Source organism: Tarenaya hassleriana, unplaced genomic scaffold (assembly GCF_000463585.1).
Source record: "Tarenaya hassleriana unplaced genomic scaffold, ASM46358v1 Cleome4, whole genome shotgun sequence".
Taxonomy (NCBI): Eukaryota; Viridiplantae; Streptophyta; class Magnoliopsida; order Brassicales; family Cleomaceae; genus Tarenaya; species Tarenaya hassleriana.
In genome coordinates this window covers 1,401,147-1,420,408 of record NW_010966881.1, presented here as the reverse complement: position 1 = coordinate 1,420,408, position 19,262 = coordinate 1,401,147, and the positions used below count along the sequence as shown (strand labels likewise).

Below are 19,262 nucleotides of genomic sequence, written 5' to 3'. Positions count from 1 at the left end.
AAAAAAAATGGCTACGGGAAATTCTGGTCAATGGGGGATTGGTCATAATACATATAAAATGTAAAAGCTTCAATTAACTCCCTAGATCTTTGGTAAAATTAGTTGGCATCACAAAAAACTGTAAATATTTGTATTAGGGGTGGCCAATTCGGGTTTCGGTTCGGGTTTGGTTCGGTTATTTCGGTTATAGAAAAACTATAACCATTCGGTTTTCATATAAATTTCAATTTGTTTCGGTTCGGGTTCGGATCGGTTTTGGTAAAAAGTTCAATTTTCCAAAGAAATTGTCGGTTATTCTCTTCTCGGTTTTTTCGGTTATTTTTTATTCAGTTCGGTTCGGTTTCGGTTTTTCTGGTTTAAGAAAATCATAACCGTTCGGTTTTAATGTCGGATTCGGTTCGGGTACGATTATGTCTTATTCGGTTCGATTCGGTTATTCGGTTAATAACGAAATGGCCACCCCTAATTTGTATCATATGATCTTTCGTACCAAGTGGGCCAGCCTTCATAATTCACGTATCAGGCGTTTTTTTTTTAATGATCTTCTTCGGTTTAGCAACTGGGCTTGGGTTAAAACTGAAACATTGGGCCGGTGGATTTAAAATACAAATGTAGAATTCTTGCTGGGCTTGATAGGGGCAGGAAAGTAATTTAAAAGGGAAAAAAAGGGAAAAATTTAGGCGGAAGCCACTCAGATTTTATCAGAGCCTGGTTTCGATCCAGGGACCTGTGGGTTATGGGCCCACCACGCTTCCGCTGCGCCACTCTGATTCGTTGATGAATGATATACATAATTATACAAAAGCAATATAATAAAAAGGGAAATTCGACGTGGAGATTTTCTCCGGTGGAATGCGGCGCGAGATTGGCTTGGCTCCGCACGGTGCTGAGGGGAACACGTGGCAGTTAATGAACATCGCCCTCATCTAATGCTGACATGTCGCCGCTTAGTCAGCATCCTAATTTGCGACAAAATATCTTCAGAAACGATAATTTTTTCTTTCCCATTTCCGAGTTTTTATATTATTCCTCCACAAGCACATATATATAATATATATGCATCAAAATTGTGTTATTTTTTTTTTTGTTTAGTTTGTTTGCTACCTTGATTCATTTATTTTTTAATATTATTTATAAAATTATCGCAATACGTTATGAAATTTATTTAACGTATTGGGCCAAATCCGGCAATTGCGAAATATCAACACTAGGCCTGAAGCTTTAAGCCTTCGTTCGGCCCAAGTGCCCGAACGTGGGAGGAACCCTAAATGTATTATAAACCCTAGCTTCTATTTCAGCCAACTTCGTTCCTCATCCGTCTCTTCTCCCTCCTTTCCCATTTCTTAAACCCTAGCTCTATCTTCTTGAATTTCCTTCTTCTCCTTCTGGTTTGGTCTCTACCATTTTTTTCGGATATGAGTTCGGACGACGAGAGAGAGGAGAAGGAGTTGGATCTCACTTCTTCCGATGTTGTCACCAAGTACAAAAGCGCCGCCGAGATCATTAACAGTAATTTCTCTCATTCTCTCCTCCATTCGGTTGTTCTTTCGTCGAAGCTATTTATCATTTTTTTTCGCTCAGTTTTCGATTTCATAGAATTGTCTTCGAAGTTTCTGATGGTTGGTTCTTCGATATTGCTCTTGTATTGAAATGGCAGAGGCGTTGCATCTTGTCGTATCAGAATGCAAACCGAAAGCCAAGATTGTTGATATATGCGAGAAAGGAGACGCGTTCATCAGAGAGTGAGAATTTATCTCTATTAATTCACCTTCTTTGAGTGTTTTTTTTCTTCCGAATAACTGTTTTCCATTGGATTTGGGTATTTAGATGTGTTTTGTGTTCTCTTGAGGTTAATTTTCTGTTTCTGTGTTACTTGTTGTATATAAAGACAAACAGGGAATATGTACAAGAATGTAAAGAAGAAGATCGAACGAGGCCTTGCTTTTCCAACATGCATCTCTGTCAACAACACCGTATGCCATTTCTCTCCCCTTGCCAGCGATGAAACAGTGCTGGAAGAAGGTGATATGGTGAAAATGTAAGCTGTCTTTGGATCCCAATTTCGCGTGTTAAGTACGCAACTTGTTTTTTTTCCCTTGTTGTATTTGTATGAGTTTCTAATGTTCTTTTTTGTTGTTTATGATGCAGTGATATGGGATGTCACATTGATGGGTTCATTGCAGTTGTTGCGCAAACAATTGTCCTTCAGGAAGGGCCGATTACAGGACGTAAAGCTGATGTTATTGCAGCTGCAAACACTGCCGCTGAAGTTGCTCTGAGGCTTGTGAGGCCTGGGAAGAAGGTACGTTCCGTATATTTCCGACGAATGACTTCTCTCCCTCATATATGTAGGCTTGCACGTATATGTAATTATGTATGTCTGTGTATTGCATTTGTTGCTTGAATTATTATTGTCTTTAAGTGCTGCAAACTCAGACACGAGCACATGCTGTTGGATATGGATTTAACATTCCCTGATGGGATGTGGTTTTGCATCGGAGTTTGCTATTTGAGTAGTTGTCGAGGATTAAGTGTATTTATTCATGTGGCAACTTTGCCGAGGAGATCATTCTATTTTAGATTTCCTCTTTTCCCTGTTGCCGATATCAATTCTACACCCGACTAAGGCTTATTAAGGTTGATGCTTCTTGTGTTGATATCTATCGCCTGTACAGGGTTACAACTTACATTACATTTTTTATTTCTTCGAAAAAGATGTTGTCAAACTATGTTAGCCTTCTGATGAATTAATGTTTTATAGAAGCGGAAGGAGAATTGTGGAAATGTACCTTGTTTATGGGTCTTTTCTGTTCTACATGCAATTCAATGTGATGAACACAGTGCTTACTTATAAATTTAGTTTGATTTAAGTTTATTGTGTCGCTCAGCTCACTTGTATTGTTGAGCTCTCTTCTTTCCCTCGTTTCTTGAGTGCTTTTGAGATTTTGATTATTTTTTTCTGCTATCTCCTACAGAAGTGTTTGATGTCTGATTTCCCCGAGGATGAAAATCACCTAAAAAGCTATGGATTTTCATCCAAATGAAGCTCTGTGTCATAGTTACTCTGATTTGGGGAATTATTTTGATATTTTTGTTATGAAATTAGTTAGCTACTACATCCTGTTTAGTCGTACACATTCCAAAATTCTTCTGTGAAGGTATTATTAACCAAATGTTTGTCTTCTTGTGACAGAACCAGGAGGTAAGTGAGGCTATCCAGAAGGTAGCTGAAGCTTATGACTGTAAAATCGTGGAGGGTGTTCTAAGTCACCAGATGAAGCAGTTTGTTATAGATGGAAACAAGGTTGTCCTTAGTGTATCCAATCCAGAGACACGGGTTGAAGATGTGGAGTTTGAAGAGAATGAAGTTTACTCGATAGATATCGTAACTAGCACTGGTGATGGAAAGGTAATTTGCAGTGCTGAAATTATATTGACGCCCATTTGTATCAGCTTTATCTTTTGATCTTATTTTTGCATGACCCATCTGAGAATTACAGCCGAAGCTTCTAGATGAGAAGCAAACGACTGTCTACAAGAGATCTCCGGATAGAAGTTATCATCTTAAGATGAAGGCGTCCAGATTCATCTTCAGTGAAATCAATCAGAATTATCCACATTTTCCATTCTCAGCAAGGTTTGCCTTCGCCACCCGTCGCTCTTCATCCCTCTGGGCTGAAAAATCACTTTGAACACCACAAAGCATTAGCGGGATTATGTAACAAAATACAGGGTTCTGGAGGAGAAAAGGGCAAGGCTCGGGCTTGTGGAGTGTGTCAACCATGATCTCTTGGAGCCATATCCTGTTCTTCACGAGAAACCCGGTAAAGATAAACACATTTGCAATGCAGTTGGCTTTCATGAAATCGGATGGGCCTATTTAACATAAATGTGTTCCATGATGTGGGGTTATTTCCAGGGGACTTTGTAGCACACATAAAATTCACGGTACTGCTGATGCCAAACGGTTCGGATAGGATCACCTCTCATCCACTTCAGGAGCTGCAACCAACCAAGACAATCGATGATGCTCCCGAGATCAAAGCTTGGTTGGCTTTGGGTATCAAAACAAAGAAGAAAGGTGGTGGGAAGAAGAAGAAAGGTAAAAGAGGACAACTTTTGTAATGTTGTCCCAGTTTTTTTTTTAAAGGGTTTTGAGTAAAGCGGGAAATGGGTGACATGGAAATTGCAGGAAAGAAAGCAGGAGAAAAAGCGGGTGAGACAACAGAGGAAGGTGCTCAAGAAGAATGAGGAAAGAAGGTATCTTCTTCTTGTTTAGTTGTGTTTCCCCTCGTTGAGGATTTTTTTTTTTTCTTGTGTCGGGCACTCTCTCCTTTGTATTGTGTTTTTTTTTTTGTTTCTATAAGATGTTTTTGTTATAGCATTTGTTCTCTCGTAGACTTTCCAAACGTTCTTCCAACATTTTTGTTTGGCTACCTTTTCTCTATTATCATATTGAAAAGCAAATTTAGACTGGCAGATAAACAGGCTTTTGTAGGTGACTAGTTGTAGACTGGGTGGGTCATGGGCCATGTTTGTACATTTATTTCGCTATATTTTATTAACGGTTCAGAAGGGGAAACAAGAGAGAAATTGCAGAGCATGGGAAGTTTTGATATCAGTCTAACTAACTCTAACAGTCGTGGTGTGAATGATCATATGATACAAAGTCATGGGGAGGCTGTATTCACTTTTGGTGTATTTGACAAGTCTGCTGTAGGCCTCACTTTATGATTTGTGAAGTTAAATTCATTTACTAAGCAATCAATTGATGTTAAGACAAAAAAAAAAGTGGGAACTCCTTTGGTTTTCCTTTTTTTCGGACCAAAAGTTGGCGGCTGTTGTTTGGCCTTCCCATCGCCGCAGCGTCGCATATTGTCAAGATTAGCATTTATTTATTTATGTATTGTATGCATGTTGTGTGTGACTGATATTAGTAGCGTGGACGGCATTCGCATTCGAGATTATAAATTTTTCTTATCAGTGGCCAACCTCGAATTACAAATTTTAAAAGAGTTCCAAATTTGAAGTGTTCCTCAGAGGTAGTCGCCACTCGCCACCGAGGGCACTACTCCCCCTTCCCTCTTCGACACTTCTATACCAATTATTATTATTTTTTTTTAAATTTAAAATATCCACTTCTCACCGACAATTTAGGAACACTCGTTAAAAACACGTGTCGTCCCAGTTTGGTTTAATTCGATTCATACATCTTAGATTTTTATTTTTATCTTTCTTGTCATCATCTGTGAAATTTTGGATCTGTTTTTGTCTTGTCTGTGACGTTGTTTTTTTTATCAAGGCAATGCAGATAATTCCCATACACAAAAAGCTAAATCAGATCAAGACAAATAAAAGTTGTGTTGTTTATAAAAACCTTGTAACCATAATTTTTAAAATTGAAAAAATTAATTTAAAAACTAATTTCAAATCGAATACAAAAATAATCATATTTATCAATAACACTCAATCCAAATTTGATATAATAATATAAATAGAAATGACCGCTCCCAGTTATTACCAGTGCCTTCCAAAACATTAAGCCCTCTACTTACTTAGTGCCTAATCACTCGATTAATTAACTCTTTTACCAAACACAGCCACGGGAACCAAACCAAACTCCTCTCTAATGGCGGTATCCCTTTCTTCCTTTATATATTCTCTTCATTTCCCGGGGTTTTTTTCCCCTACTACACCCAGAAATTCTCTCGTGTTCGAATTGTATTCTCAGTCTCTCTGGTTCTCTTACTTTTGGTTCGAAGAGTGAAGCGATCGATCACGATGGATACTAAGGTCGGATCCATCGACTCTTGTATTCCGGCGTCCAATGACATCGGCGGCTCTCCCAACTGCGGTGTTTCCACCATCGAGAGCTCTCCGACGTCACACTCCCCCGCCGTCGTCAGTCCGAGCGACGCGACGCTCGGTCGCCACCTCGCGAGGCGGCTCGTGGAGATCGGCGTCACCGATGTCTTTTCCGTTCCCGGAGACTTTAACCTGACGCTTCTCGACCACCTGATCGCCGAGCCAAGGCTCAAACTCATCGGGTGCTGCAACGAGCTCAACGCCGGGTACGCCGCCGACGGTTACGCTAGGTCGCGCGGCGTCGGCGCTTGCGTCGTTACGTTCACCGTCGGCGGTTTGAGCGTCCTGAACGCGATCGCCGGCGCTTACAGTGAGAATCTGCCTGTGATTTGTATCGTGGGCGGCCCCAACTCCAACGATTATGGGACTAACAGGATTCTTCATCACACCATTGGCTTACCTGATTTCAGCCAGGAATTCCGGTGCTTCCAGACAATCACTTGTTATCAGGTAAAAACCATGAATCATATACTTCAGATAGAGATTCTTGTTGCTATATTCTGGATTCTCGAATTGGATTTCCATATCGGGTTTTCAAATTTTGGGCATGATTGTGACGAGGGTTTGATTCATGCCGGAACAGGCTGTGATCAACAACTTGGAAGATGCTCACGAGCTCGTCGATACTGCGATTTCGACTGCTCTGAAAGAAAGCAAACCTGTTTACTTAAGTGTAAGCTGCAACTTGCCTGCAATTCCTCATCCGACTTTCAGTCGCCATCCCGTTCCATTCTCGCTTACTCCCAAGTAATAATTCCCTCTTCTCCTGCAATCCCTTTATGCGAAACACAAACTGTAAACCTAACAGTGACTGATGATCTTCGGTTTTCGTAACAGGGTGAGTAACCAGATGGGTCTAGAGGCTGCGGTAGAGGCAGCTGCCGAGTTCTTGAACAAAGCTGTGAAACCAGTAATGGTGGGTGGACCGAATATGCGAGTTGCAAAGGCTATGGAAGCTTTCGTCGAGCTAGCTGATGCGTCTGGATATGCCCTTGCTGTAATGCCGTCTGCCAAGGGACTGGTACCCGAGAACCACCCGCATTTCATAGGGACGTACTGGGGAGCGGTCAGCACTCCCTTCTGCGAGGAGATTGTTGAATCAGCAGATGCGTACGTGTTTGCGGGTCCTATTTTCAACGATTACAGCTCGGTCGGATACTCTCTCCTTCTCAAGAAGGAGAAAGCAATCATCGTGCAGCCAGAGGGTGTTACGGTAGGGAACGGGCCTTCATTCGGGTGTGTTCTTATGAAAGATTTCCTTAGCCATTTGGCGAAGCGATTGGCACATAACAACACAGCCTACAAGAACTACCACAGGATCTATGTGACGGAAGGGAAGCCTTTGAGAGATAACCCGAAGGAGCCGTTGAGGGTTAACGTGCTGTTTCAGCATATCCAGAGGTTGCTGAATGGGGAAACCGCTGTGATTGCTGAAACGGGAGATTCCTGGTTCAACTGTCAGAAGCTGAAGCTGCCGGAGGGATGCGGGTACGAATTCCAGATGCAGTACGGATCGATAGGGTGGTCAGTGGGAGCAACGCTGGGATATGCGCAAGCAGTACCGGAGAAGCGTGTGATAGCATGCATAGGAGACGGTAGTTTCCAGGTGACGGGACAGGAGGTGTCGACGATGATAAGGATGGGGCAGAAGAGCATAATATTTCTGATAAACAACGGAGGGTACACGATCGAGGTAGAAATCCACGACGGCCCGTACAACGTCATAAAGAACTGGAACTACACCGCGCTTGTGGACGCCATCCACAACGGGGAAGGCAAGTGCTGGACGGCCAAGGTCAGCTATGTTACATTAGTCCATCATCTGATGTTCATGAGAACAATCTTTCTCCGCGTGTATGATAATGTCCGTGGTTGGGTTGGCAGGTGAGAAGCGAAGAGGAGCTGGTGGAAGCGATAGAAATGGCGACGGAGGAAGAGGAGAAGAGAGAGGGGCTGTGGTTCATAGAGGCGATAGTGCACAGGGATGATACGAGCAGAGAGCTGCTGGAATGGGGATCTCGTGTCTCCTCTGCCAACAGCCGCCCCCCTAACCCTCAGTAGTCCTTCCTCTCTTCAGTCTTTCTCCCAATCAACACTCTGTTTCCGTTTTAAAAAAAAAAAAGAGTTTCCCAAATTGTGTCCAATTTCATGCGGAAAATCTCATATCATATAAAATTGTAACCCTTTTCAAATATGCTACGTAAATATTCCAACTTAAAAAAATGATTACAACTATATGAATGATCTAAAAATGATCAAATCTCTTCGAATCATATACAAAAACAATACCACACCACATCGATAAAAAATAAATAAATAAATTCGGTATATTTTTGTAGTGTTTTTTAAATGAATATATTTGTGTGCCACGTTTCAAGAATTTCTCGTAATCTTATGTTGTCTTTAGAACGAAAAAAAATCAGCCGTTATGTGAACGATGGGGTTGTGATTCCCAAATTATCGAAATTGAAATGACTGTCACCACTCTTCAAAATCAGAGGAATCACTGGAGGTGAAATTTTTCGAAAACTCTGTTCGATCCCGACAGAGATATTTTATCTCTCCGTCGACGATGTCGATCATCGAGATCAACGAGGTAAAATTTCTCTGTCGGAATCGATTCGCGTCGTTTGAGGTATGCGATTCTTTTTTTTTGTTTTTGTTTTTGGCTTTCTTCTTCACTCTCTTCACTCCCTGACACTAGAGTTTGAATGAATGTTGCGATTAGGGTTTTGGGGTTATGTACTATGCATACCCCATGATGGATCGATCTGTGTCTGCTTGAAATTATGTAACATCCTTGGCTGAAAGAAATTAATTTGCACGCAGAAAGATACTCGCTTTGAGGTTTGTTCAAGAAGAGGGTGGTCAAATGCAGACCATTGAACAATATTTGAACGCCATTGCTTCTCCACCAATGCAACTTACCTTATGAAACGTCTTTTTGGGTTTCTGTTGTTTTGTTTTCTTGTTCGACGGCCTCTGTTTGTTTGCTCCAACTGAGGGAAAATCATCAAGAGAAGTTGGTCAACATGAATGTTGTACCATGTTCTCCATCTTCTCCAGAGTACAAGCGAGCCGATGAAGATCCAGAACCCGAAACCGAACCCAAAAGCAGCACTCACGAATATCCATTCGGAATCGTCCTCCTCGGAGTTGGAGTGTCTGGGCTGATGAGATAATGCTGACTTGTCTGTGGCTCTGCACCTTTTCTTCAGAGGGATACCACAGAGTCCTTTGTTCCCTTCAAATGATTCTTCACTGAACGTCTGGAACTGCGGTCCTTTTGGAATTTCTCCAACCAACTGGTTATTAGAGAGGTTGAGGTAGGAAAGGAAGTTCAGGTTCGTCAGCTCTTTAGGAATCTCTCCTGTCAGGTTGTTTGAAGAGAGATCAAGAGATTCAAGCTGCTGCAAGTTACTTAACACAGACGGGATTGGTCCTGTAAATGCATTGCGTGACAAGTTGAGGATGCAGAGCTCTTTTAATTCTCCGATTGCATCTGGAATCGGTCCTTGAAAATCGTTGCTGGAGAGATCGATAGCCGTGTAGATTGTCAGGATCTTCGAGAGCTCCAACTCTTGGCCTTTTGAGGTATATGTTACCGAGTCCTGATAGTAACTAAACCCACTAAACTGTAGAAAGTCGAAGCGGATGTAGGAAGTTGTGGCATTTGCATCACCCATCATTGCCTTCCATTTCATGAGGCAATCTTGTTTGAGTTCACCCGTAAACTTGTTCATGGCTAAATCGACAATCTGAAGCATGGGCCATGGACTATGATCTCCTGAGCAGTCTATCGGACCAGAGAAGTTGTTGGATTTCAGGACAACGACGCGTAGAGTGGATAAGTTCTTCAAGTGGCATGGGAAGGTATCACTTATCTGATTGTGCCCGATGTTCAGAACCTCCAGCTTTAAGCAGTTGGCAAGGGACCTTGGAACTTGTCCTCGTATTCGGTTGCTGCTTAGATCTAGAGTTTCTATTGCACAATTTCGGGGAAAAGAATCACCCAGGCTCCCATTCAGATTGTTTCTTCTGAGGTTTAAAACTCCTAGTGTTGAGCTCTTCTCCATGAGACATTCTGGTATTTCTCCGCTCAGCTTATTGTCTGACAAATCAAGAACTTGAAGATACTTAGCACTGCACACTGTTTCAGGGATTGATCCGGTGAGACTGTTGTTTGATAGGGAGAGGTAAATAGAAAAGCTAAGGTTTCTATCGACATCGGAGGGAATTGAGGAAGTGAAATTGTTATCTGAGTAATCCAGATAGATCGCAGCCGGTGGTAGCAAAGGAAGGTTTCCACCAAACATGTTGTAATGGAGGTCCAAAACACTGAGAGCGTCGGGAATCTGATAGTCTTCTTCAAAAGCCGTAAGCTGATTATGTGAAATATTCAGATGCATGAGAGAGCCACTGCCCACCTTCCATAACCAATTCGGCACTTCTCCTTTTATCTGATTGACTGATAGGTCCAGAAAAACAAGTCTTGATTGTTTCTTCAAATCTGGAAAACCATCTAACCCGCACAAAGCTAATCTTAATCTTGTGAGTTGGGTAATAGACGAGTTAACAGTCCCGTAAACCGACAAACTGTTGTAGGACAGATCAAGGCTGCTCAGATTTTCAAGCTTTTGAAACCATCCCAGTTCCACAGAACCACTGAAGTTATTATAAGCAAGGGAGAGGAAATTAAGCTCTCGGAGTTCGAAGACAGACTTAATGGGTCCCTGGAGAATGTTGCTACTCAAATCTAGAGTGGTCAGGTTACGAGAACTCACATTCGTTGGGATCTCTAACCAGCCTGAGAGCATGTTATTAGAAAGCTGGATGGTACGCAATGACGGGAGAAGAAACAGAGATGGCGGGATCCTGCCACTCAACATGTTGCCACTTAGATCAAGATTCTGCAGATTATTGAGGCTTTCCCAGTGAACCGGAAGCTCTCCCATTAGGCTGTTGTTGGACAGAATTATCCCTGTCAAGTTCTCTGGCATGGTGAATGACGGTATTGTGCCAGTGAACTTATTGGATGACAAATCCACGTAAACCAGACGCTTGAGCATAGATGTAGACCGAGGTATTTGTCCAGTGAAGTTGCAGGCTGCAAGATCTAGTCTGGACAACCATTCCAAGTTCTCTATGGATTCAGGCAGCGTCCCGAAGAAATTCGTGTTACTAAGAGCCAGAATTTGCAGAGATCCATCCACGGGAAATTCCATCACGGTACCTTCAAGCATCGGATTGTTTGACAGATCAAGCGTCTGCAATTTTGATAGCTGAAACACCTTCCCGGGTAATCTTCCAGAAAACCCACAGTACCTTAGACTCAGGAAAGACAAGTTCTTGAACTCACCAAAGAAATCAGGCACTGTAGTTGAGAAACCATTGTTGTCTAACTGGATTTTCTCAAGGTGTTTCAGCTTCAGCAGAGAAGTATCAATGGGACCTGAGAGATAGCAATTAGACATGCTCAAGACTCTCAGATTTTGTAGTGAAGATGACAAAGCCTCACACCATTCTTTTCCTTTTGCAGAGACGTTCACCCCATCAAGATACAGCTCTGTAAGCTCCCCAAAGTTCTGAACAAACGAAGCCAGATTCGGGTTCTCCAGTTTTAGCGAACGGTTACTGGCGGAGTAAGTGGTCAAGTCAAGAACGACCAGACGTGTCATGTTTGAAACTTTCCCAGGAATCTGGCCGCCAAATCCGGAATAAGACAAGTTGAGATGCTTCAGGTTTGCCAGTTTCCCAATCTGTGATGGTATCAGAGGATAATTCAAGTCGTTGAAGCTCAAATCCAGGGACCGGAGACGATAAAGATCGAAAAGAGCACTAGAATCATCAAGGCCGCCACTGATCGACTCAGCGCTCAGATCAAGACCAGTAACACGACCCTTTTCATCACATTTCACTCCAATCCATCGGCAACAATCACTGGTCTGGTTCCAAGCGTTAAGCTTGGTCGATGAAACAGAACTGAAGATGAGACCGCTCCTTAGTCGCAGCAACAGAGCTCGTTGATCGTCAAGACATTGCCCTTGTACTGGATCAGGCACACTTAGCAGCACAAGTGCTTCTACCAAGACAAGCCACTGAAGAATTAAACTTTTCATCGGTGTGGTGTGGTGAAAGTATATATACAAAAAAAAAAAAAGATATTTGGGCGTCTGGAGAGGAACCAAAGAAGGTGCAGAAACAAACACGGGTTTTATTCAGACAAAACAGTACTGTATTAGCAAAAGTCTCTTATGTCTATTGTCTTCAATGTCTTGTTTGAACTTGGGAAAATGAAAGCCCTTTAAAACAGTGGACCATATTTGTTTTCCTTTGATACCACAGCAAAAGATATAGGACCAACCTTTGATAATTTCCAAGTATATTATTACTAGAGATTTATTGGACATATTTTATTCAAGTTTTAGGAGACTATATTTATAGATATAAAATATATATTTTTTAAAAAATTCTAATTATCTAACATAAATATAATTAAATCTGAGTATTACATAATATTATCGATTATGTGTTCTAATGTGTTCCGTCTGATACCTATTATTATTAATTCATTGTATTCTTGTATATCTGAACCAAGTGGAGGCTGAGATTATATATACGCTTATACATAGAGATTTATCACAAATACATATACATAGACATATACATATATACATATATATACAGAGAAAAAGGATCCAGATATGTCTCTTAACGTGTATTTGTTTTTCTTCTAAGAAATGCTAAGCGTCCTCCCTCTAATTCAAGTTGAAGTCTACGTAGGACCATTGACGAGGGGATTTTAGAAATGTGTTTATGCCGTGGAATTATGGAAAGCAATGGAGATTGAAATTTCATTAAAAATATAATTTTATAATTTTATATTCTAATGGATTAAATTTTTTAATTAAATTCCACTATATATCTAGAATTGTGTTAGAATATCTTTGAAGATTTTCTAAAATAATATAATTTCTATTCACTTTTCTTTTGATTTTTTAATCGCGGTAGATTTCCTTATGATAATATATTAACGATTTTTTTATATTACTTTGTATCTTTATATAGATCATTTTACTGAATAATAAAATATCTTATGCGTTAGTTCATATTATAAATAAAGATCTTTAGGTTACTAGAAATACGTAAATATTAGAAGATTAGTCGATCTTTTTCTTTCTATTTCAATAGGACGTGTATAGAATTGTAGTGCATTTATATTTAATCTCTATGTTAATATTTTGCATTCCATTTCATTCCTCGGTCAAAGAAAGATAAATGGGCCAGCAGTTTCCAAATTCCAAAATTAATATCATATATTTTTTTAAAAATAAAGAGAGGATAGACAAGTTTTTTTTTTTTTGGGTAAAAGGATAGACAAGTTATTATTTGCTACAATATCATCAACCGCTATACATATTAATATGGCCCATATACATTTAGATAGAGAAGGCATTAGAAATCCTATCCTGTGTGTGTACATACATATATACATATATACATATATATATACGTTCATATGTATGCGCATATGATTCTTTCTTATCAAAACCCGACGCTAAAGTCAGGAGGGGGAGTCGTCGCTAGTAACAACGGCCGAAAAGTCAAGAGGAAGAAAACGCGTCCAATAAATGGCGGCGAAGAAAAAACAACACAGAGAGACAGAAAGCTGTTGTTTCATTAGATGTCCTTTAACCAAATCCCATGTTTCTTCTCCCATCTCTCACCTTCTGGTTTTCCGGCGACATCTTTACTTTTCCGGTCAACCCCTTACTTTTCCGGCGTCAAACTCTCCGACCCACCATTTACACGATGTTCATCCTCCTTCAGCCTCTCTTTCTCCGCCGCTTCTCTTCGTAGGCTTTCCCCAAATGAGACGTCTGATTATCTCGTGGCTTATACTTGTGTTCAATGTCGCTTCTTTGGTACAGGGGCGATGTCTTGACGATCAACGAGCTCTGTTGCTGCGGTTAAAGAGCGGTCTCATCTTCAGCTCTGTTTCATCGATCAAGCTTAACGTTTGGAACCAGACCAGTGATTGTTGCCGATGGATTGGAGTGAAATGTGATGAAACGGGTCGTGTTACTGGTCTTGATCTGAGCGCTGAGTCGATCAGTGGCGGCCTTGATGATTCTAGTGCTCTTTTCGATCTTTATCGTCTCCGGTCCCTGGATTTGAGCTTCAACAACTTGAATTATCCTCCGATACCATCACAGATTGGGAAACTGGCAAACTTAAAGCATCTCAACTTGTCCTATTCTGGCTGAAGTTTCAGACTTGACACGTTTGGACGTTCTTGACTTGACCACATATTCCGCCAGAAACCGATCACTGAAACTTGAGAACCCGAATCTGGCTTCGTTTGTTCAGAGCCTCGGGGAGCTTACGGAGCTGTATCTTGATGGGGTGAACGTCTCTGCAAAAGGAAAAGAATGGTGTGAGGCTTTGTCTTCTTCACTACCAAATCTGAGAGTCTTGAGCATGTCTAATTGCTATCTCTCAGGTCCCATTGATACTTCTCTGCTGAAGCTGAAACACCTTGAGAAAATCCGGTTAGACAACAATGGTTTCTCAACTACAGTGCCTGATTTCTTTGGTGAGTTCAAGAACTTGTCTTTCCTGAGTCTAAGTTATTGTGGATTTTCTGGAAGATTACCCGGGAAGGTGTTTCAGCTACCAACATTGCAGACGCTTGATCTGTCAAATAATCCGATGCTTGAAGGCACCGTGATGGAATTTCCTGTGGATGGATCTCTGCAAACTCTGGCTCTTAGTAACACGAATTTCTTCGGGACGCTGCCTGAATCCATAGAGAACTTGGAATGGTTGTCCAGACTAGATCTTGCAGCCTGCAACTTCACTGGACAAATACCTCAGTCTACATCTAAGCTCAAGCGCCTGGTTTACGTGGATTTGTCATCCAATAAGTTCACTGGCACAATACCATCATTCAGCATGTCAGAGAACTTGACACGGATAGTTCTGTCCAACAACAGCCTAATGGGTGAGCTTCCCGGTCACTGGGAAAGCCTCAAGAATCTGCAGAATCTTGATCTAAGTGGCAACATGCTGAGTGGCAGGATCCCGCCATCTCTGTTTCTTCTCCTGTCATTGCGTACCATCCAGCTTTCTAATAACATGCTCTCAGGCCGGTTAGAGATCCCAACGAATGTGAGTTCTCGTAACCTGACCACTCTAGATTTGGGTAGTAACATTCTGCAAGGACCCATTACATCTGTCTTCGAACTCCGAGAGCTTAATTTCCTCTCCCTTGCTGATAATAACTTCAGTGGTCCTCTGGAACTGGGATGGTTTCAAAAGCTTGAAAATCTCAGCAGCCTTGATCTCTCCTACAACAGTTTGTCGGTTTACAAGAAAGTTAACTCATCTATTCCCCAAGTCAGGAGATTAAGATTAGCTTCATGTGGATTGGAGAGGTTTCCTGATTTGAGGGAACAATCGAGACTTGTTTTTCTGGACCTATCATTCAATCAGATAAGAGGAGAAGTGCCGAATTGGTTGTGGAAGGTAGGCAGTGGCTCTCTCATGCATCTGAATATTTCACATAATCAGCTTACAGGTTTTGAAGAAGACTATAAGATTCCCGACGCTCTCAGTGTTCTGGACCTCCATTACAACATGTTCAGTGGAAACCTTCCTTTGCTACCACCCGCAGCGATCTATCTGGATTACTCAGACAACAATTTCACTTCCTCAATTCCCTCCGATATTGATAGAAACCTTAACTTTTCTATTTACCTCTCCCTATCAAACAACGATCTCACCGGATCAATCCCTGAATCAGTGTGCAGTGCTAAGTATCTCCAAGTTCTTGATTTGTCAGACAATAAGTTGAGCGGAGAAATACCAGAATGTCTCATGGAGAAGAGCTCAACACTAGGAGTTTTAAACCTCAGAAGAAACAACCTGAATGGGAGCCTGGGTGATTCTTTTCCCAGAAATTGTGCAATAGAAACTCTAGATCTAAGCAGCAACCGAATACGAGGACAAGTTCCAAGGTCCCTTGCCAACTGCTCAAAGCTGGAGGTACTGAACATCGGGCACAATCAGATAAATGATACCTTCCCATGCCATTTGAAGAACATATCCACTCTACGCGTCGTTGTCCTGAAATCCAACAACTTCTCTGGTCCGATAGACTGCTCAGGAGATCATAGTCCATGGCCCATGCTTCAGATTGTCGATTTAGCCATGAACAAGTTTACAGGTGAACTCAAACAAGATTGCCTCATGAAATGGAAGGCAATGATGGGTGACGCAAATGCCACAACTTCCTACCTCCGCTTCGACTTTCTACAGTTTAGTGGGTTTAGTTACTATCAGGACTCGGTAACATATACCTCAAAAGGCCAAGAGTTGGAGCTCTCGAAGATCCTGACAATCTACACAGCTATCGATCTCTCCGGCAATGATTTTCAAGGACCGATTCCAGATGCAATCGGAGAATTAAAAGAACTCTGCATCCTCAACTTGTCACGCAATGCATTTACAGGACCAATCCCGTCTATGTTAAGTAACTTGCAGCAGCTTGAATCTCTTGATCTCTCGTCAAACAACTTGACAGGAGAGATTCCTAAAGAGCTGACGAATCTGAACTTCCTTTCCTACCTCAACCTCTCTAATAACCAGTTGGTCGGAGAAATTCCAAAAGGACCGCAGTTCCAGACGTTCAGTGAAGAGTCATTTGAAGGGAACAAAGGACTCTGTGGTATCCCTCTGAAGAAAACGTGCAGAGCCACAGACAAGTCAGCAGTATCTCATACAGAATATCGAGCGAACGGGTTGGATTTGCAGTACATAATCACAGGGATCGGATACGGGGTTGGAGCAGGAGCCATTGTTGCACCCATAGTGTTCTGGAGACAAGCAAGCGACTGCATAGATGATGGAATTGACAAAATTCTTCTCGCCATCCTCCCAATTCTGGGGCTAACGTATACAACTTCCGATAACTGGGAAACAGAAGACGAGGAAAGTATCAAAGACCACGAAATGGGTGAAGACCCAGAGGATGAACAAGAACATGAACATGAAAAAGAAGATGGTGAGCTTTACAGGAAGTATTGCATTTTCTGCTCTAAACTGGACATGACCCGGAAAATGGTTATCCATAATCCCAAATGTAAATGCCACCATGACTCACCAACTTCCTCCTCCTCCTCCTATTTTCTATCATCTTTCTCATTGTCTCACTGAGTTTTCCATGTCTCTTTGTGTACACTGCGTTTGTTTATATTATTAGCTAGCATTCGACCTTTCTTTTTGTTACAATGGGTATCAACAAAAAATCAACTTGAATTCAGAAAACTTCAAGTAAGATAATTTATTTTCATGACTCCATACATTTCATTTTCTGTCGTCATTGGGTGATTTCATCGAACATGTAACGACCATCGCATACAGCCCTCTACGAGAAACTCCTACAAACGACAAGAAGTCATCACCCACTTAAGATCCTCATAAAAACAAAAACCTTCCCTCACCTGATGCAGAATTCAGATTATCTTCAGTTTTGAAAAAATTTAAGAACTTCGGAGGCAAAAAGCGGCAGATCATCCAAGAACGAGACTTGAAACACGATCCCAGAACTTTTTTCTGCTGATTCCCTTAGTAGCTGGTAGAAGAAGATGTAAAATTTTTTTCTAATGATCGCATAAATATTTTCTCGGAAGGACTTGGAGGGAAAAATGTCCGATGGGTGCTCATGAAAACGGGAAGAAGAATCATCTGAACCGTTCAGAGGATTTTTTTATGCTGTCGGTATCCGCACATGCCTGGGCGTGTTCCAAGAAGTTTGGAACAAACAAATATTTAGGCCCGATGACCTAAAAGGCCCAGGCCCATTTTAAGCCCATTCAATAAATGGCCCAAGTAAAAGATCCACTAATTACTCAATCGAAGCAAAGCTTAAAATACATGTATGGGAGGAAATAATGATGTATAATAACACCATTTCGATGTCATAATGATCCTTTCAATGGTATTTTTATGTAACACCTTTTAAATATAGACAACAAACATCAAAACCAGTGAATCCTGATTCGTTTATAAAACATATGATAACTATTCTTCCTTTTCGACATATCAGTGTAAATTTAGTGCATTGTTTGCATTTCAATATGAATCAAATCATGATGATGATGATGATGACTTTGTAAAATAATAATAATAATAATAATAATAATGATGATGACTTTAACAAACGCTATAGAGAATTTAATATAAATGGAAACACTAGAAAACAATCTAGGACCAAAGGTGTGATGCCATGGGAATGAGTGAGTGGCTAAGCAAGCGATGTGGTACGTACGATCCGTGCTTCGGACAATTCTCTATTCCGTTGTATTACTACAAAGACATCCTGAGCTGTCTCCTCCACATGACTTGTCAAGTTCATGTCCTCTTTTTTAAAAAAAATATTTTTGTTTTTAAAATTATTCTTATATATATATATAATAGATCACACTCTGATTAATCACCAGCAAAATCAGACTAAATCATAACCTAAAGAGAGTTAATTACCTTAAACATAATGGATATAATTAATAACGCGTGTTGACATTACTCCGCCGCTCAACGTGGGTGCAAAGCCATTTGCCGGCCATCTAACAGCACATATAATATTGATTATTGTTTTTTTATACAACCTTACGCTCGGTCCATTATTAATTTTTATTTATATCAATGTATATTCATTATCTTTTTTTTTGTGTGGAGATATTGTTATATAATTTAAAATTTAATATACACCCACACATGGATGTGTTTTCCCAAAGGATTTACTTTTGGCCTATGGAGATTTAAAATATTTTCAGTTGCTTATTGGATAAAAATAATTAAAATATTTAACCAATGCACTATAGCATTAGCCCATTCTATACACACACGTGTGTGTGTATATATATATAGCAAACGGTTTTACAAACATCAATATGCAAAGCTGGCAAGGAGAGTTTACAATCTATACATACAGCTGTGTACGTGTCTATAACAAGTGCAATGCTGGTATTTTTGTTACGAATTCTACAAGCGATATATTTGATAACTGTTATATTATTATAACATGTCAATGACGAAATTAACATATATTTCATTTAAAAAAAATTAGTAAATATTTCACCAGAGTTTTATAGGTCCATTAAAATGCAAAACGGGATGGTTCGGCTCAAGTCGATCCGGATCGGTTCGATTGAGTTCGTTTTGGATTCGATTTGGTTGCGGCCCGTTTTTATGAGTTAGAAAAACTTTAGCTCAATCCAAATCGTTTTAACTCATGAATCGATTTACAAATCGAATAAAGAATATAAATATTTAAAAATAAGAAAATAATATATTTTTGAAAAAAAATTTGACTCGCGAATTAATTTATAAATCAG

General features: G+C 40.6%; 4 protein-coding genes and 1 non-coding gene across 5 annotated transcripts; 3 read left to right on the top strand and 2 right to left on the bottom strand.

Annotated features, from left to right (window-relative positions):
- Window positions 1–699: 699 nt before the first annotated feature.
- Window positions 700–771, bottom strand: TRNAM-CAU. Its single transcript has one exon. It is a non-coding gene; the product is annotated as a tRNA-Met (tRNA).
- A 535-nt stretch (window positions 772–1,306) lies between these two features.
- On the top strand, window positions 1,307–4,485 carry LOC104823376 (ERBB-3 BINDING PROTEIN 1-like). Its single transcript, XM_010554935.2, has 9 exons — window positions 1,307–1,509; window positions 1,658–1,742; window positions 1,889–2,038; window positions 2,149–2,302; window positions 3,194–3,409; window positions 3,501–3,637; window positions 3,733–3,824; window positions 3,920–4,102; window positions 4,193–4,485. The coding sequence occupies exons 1-9, from the start codon at window positions 1,416–1,418 to the stop codon at window positions 4,249–4,251; spliced, it is 1,170 nt and encodes a 389-aa protein (XP_010553237.1). The 5' UTR covers window positions 1,307–1,415; the 3' UTR covers window positions 4,252–4,485.
- Window positions 4,486–5,671: 1,186 nt separating this feature from the next.
- LOC104823375 (pyruvate decarboxylase 2-like) lies at window positions 5,672–8,059 on the top strand. The gene is made up of 4 exons (XM_010554934.1): window positions 5,672–6,315; window positions 6,449–6,612; window positions 6,703–7,660; window positions 7,750–8,059. Exons 1-4 carry the CDS (start codon window positions 5,782–5,784, stop codon window positions 7,924–7,926), a joined length of 1,833 nt encoding a protein of 610 aa, XP_010553236.1. The 5' UTR covers window positions 5,672–5,781; the 3' UTR covers window positions 7,927–8,059.
- Window positions 8,060–8,659: 600 nt separating this feature from the next.
- On the bottom strand, window positions 8,660–12,247 carry LOC104823374 (receptor-like protein 12). The gene has a single exon (XM_010554933.2). It carries the CDS (start codon window positions 11,982–11,984, stop codon window positions 8,790–8,792), a length of 3,195 nt encoding a protein of 1,064 aa, XP_010553235.1. The 5' UTR covers window positions 11,985–12,247; the 3' UTR covers window positions 8,660–8,789.
- Window positions 12,248–14,325: 2,078 nt separating this feature from the next.
- LOC104824519 (LRR receptor-like serine/threonine-protein kinase FLS2) lies at window positions 14,326–17,144 on the top strand. Its single transcript, XM_019203787.1, has one exon. The coding sequence runs from the start codon at window positions 14,347–14,349 to the stop codon at window positions 17,080–17,082; it is 2,736 nt and encodes a 911-aa protein (XP_019059332.1). The 5' UTR covers window positions 14,326–14,346; the 3' UTR covers window positions 17,083–17,144.
- Window positions 17,145–19,262: the final 2,118 nt, after the last annotated feature.

Coding starts and splice junctions, on each gene's coding strand:
- LOC104823376 (XM_010554935.2), top strand. CDS start 1,416: ATGAGTTCGGACGACGAGAGAGAGGAGAAGGAGTTGGATCTCACTTCT. Junction 3,638..3,732: donor CATTTTCCATTCTCAGCAAG/GTTTGCCTTCGC, acceptor AACAAAATACAG/GGTTCTGGAGGAGAAAAGGG. Junction 4,103..4,192: donor TGGTGGGAAGAAGAAGAAAG/GTAAAAGAGGAC, acceptor TGGAAATTGCAG/GAAAGAAAGCAGGAGAAAAA.
- LOC104824519 (XM_019203787.1), top strand. CDS start 14,347: ATGTCTAATTGCTATCTCTCAGGTCCCATTGATACTTCTCTGCTGAAG.
- LOC104823375 (XM_010554934.1), top strand. CDS start 5,782: ATGGATACTAAGGTCGGATCCATCGACTCTTGTATTCCGGCGTCCAAT. Junction 6,316..6,448: donor AGACAATCACTTGTTATCAG/GTAAAAACCATG, acceptor ATGCCGGAACAG/GCTGTGATCAACAACTTGGA. Junction 7,661..7,749: donor GCAAGTGCTGGACGGCCAAG/GTCAGCTATGTT, acceptor TTGGGTTGGCAG/GTGAGAAGCGAAGAGGAGCT.
- LOC104823374 (XM_010554933.2), bottom strand. CDS start 11,984: ATGAAAAGTTTAATTCTTCAGTGGCTTGTCTTGGTAGAAGCACTTGTG.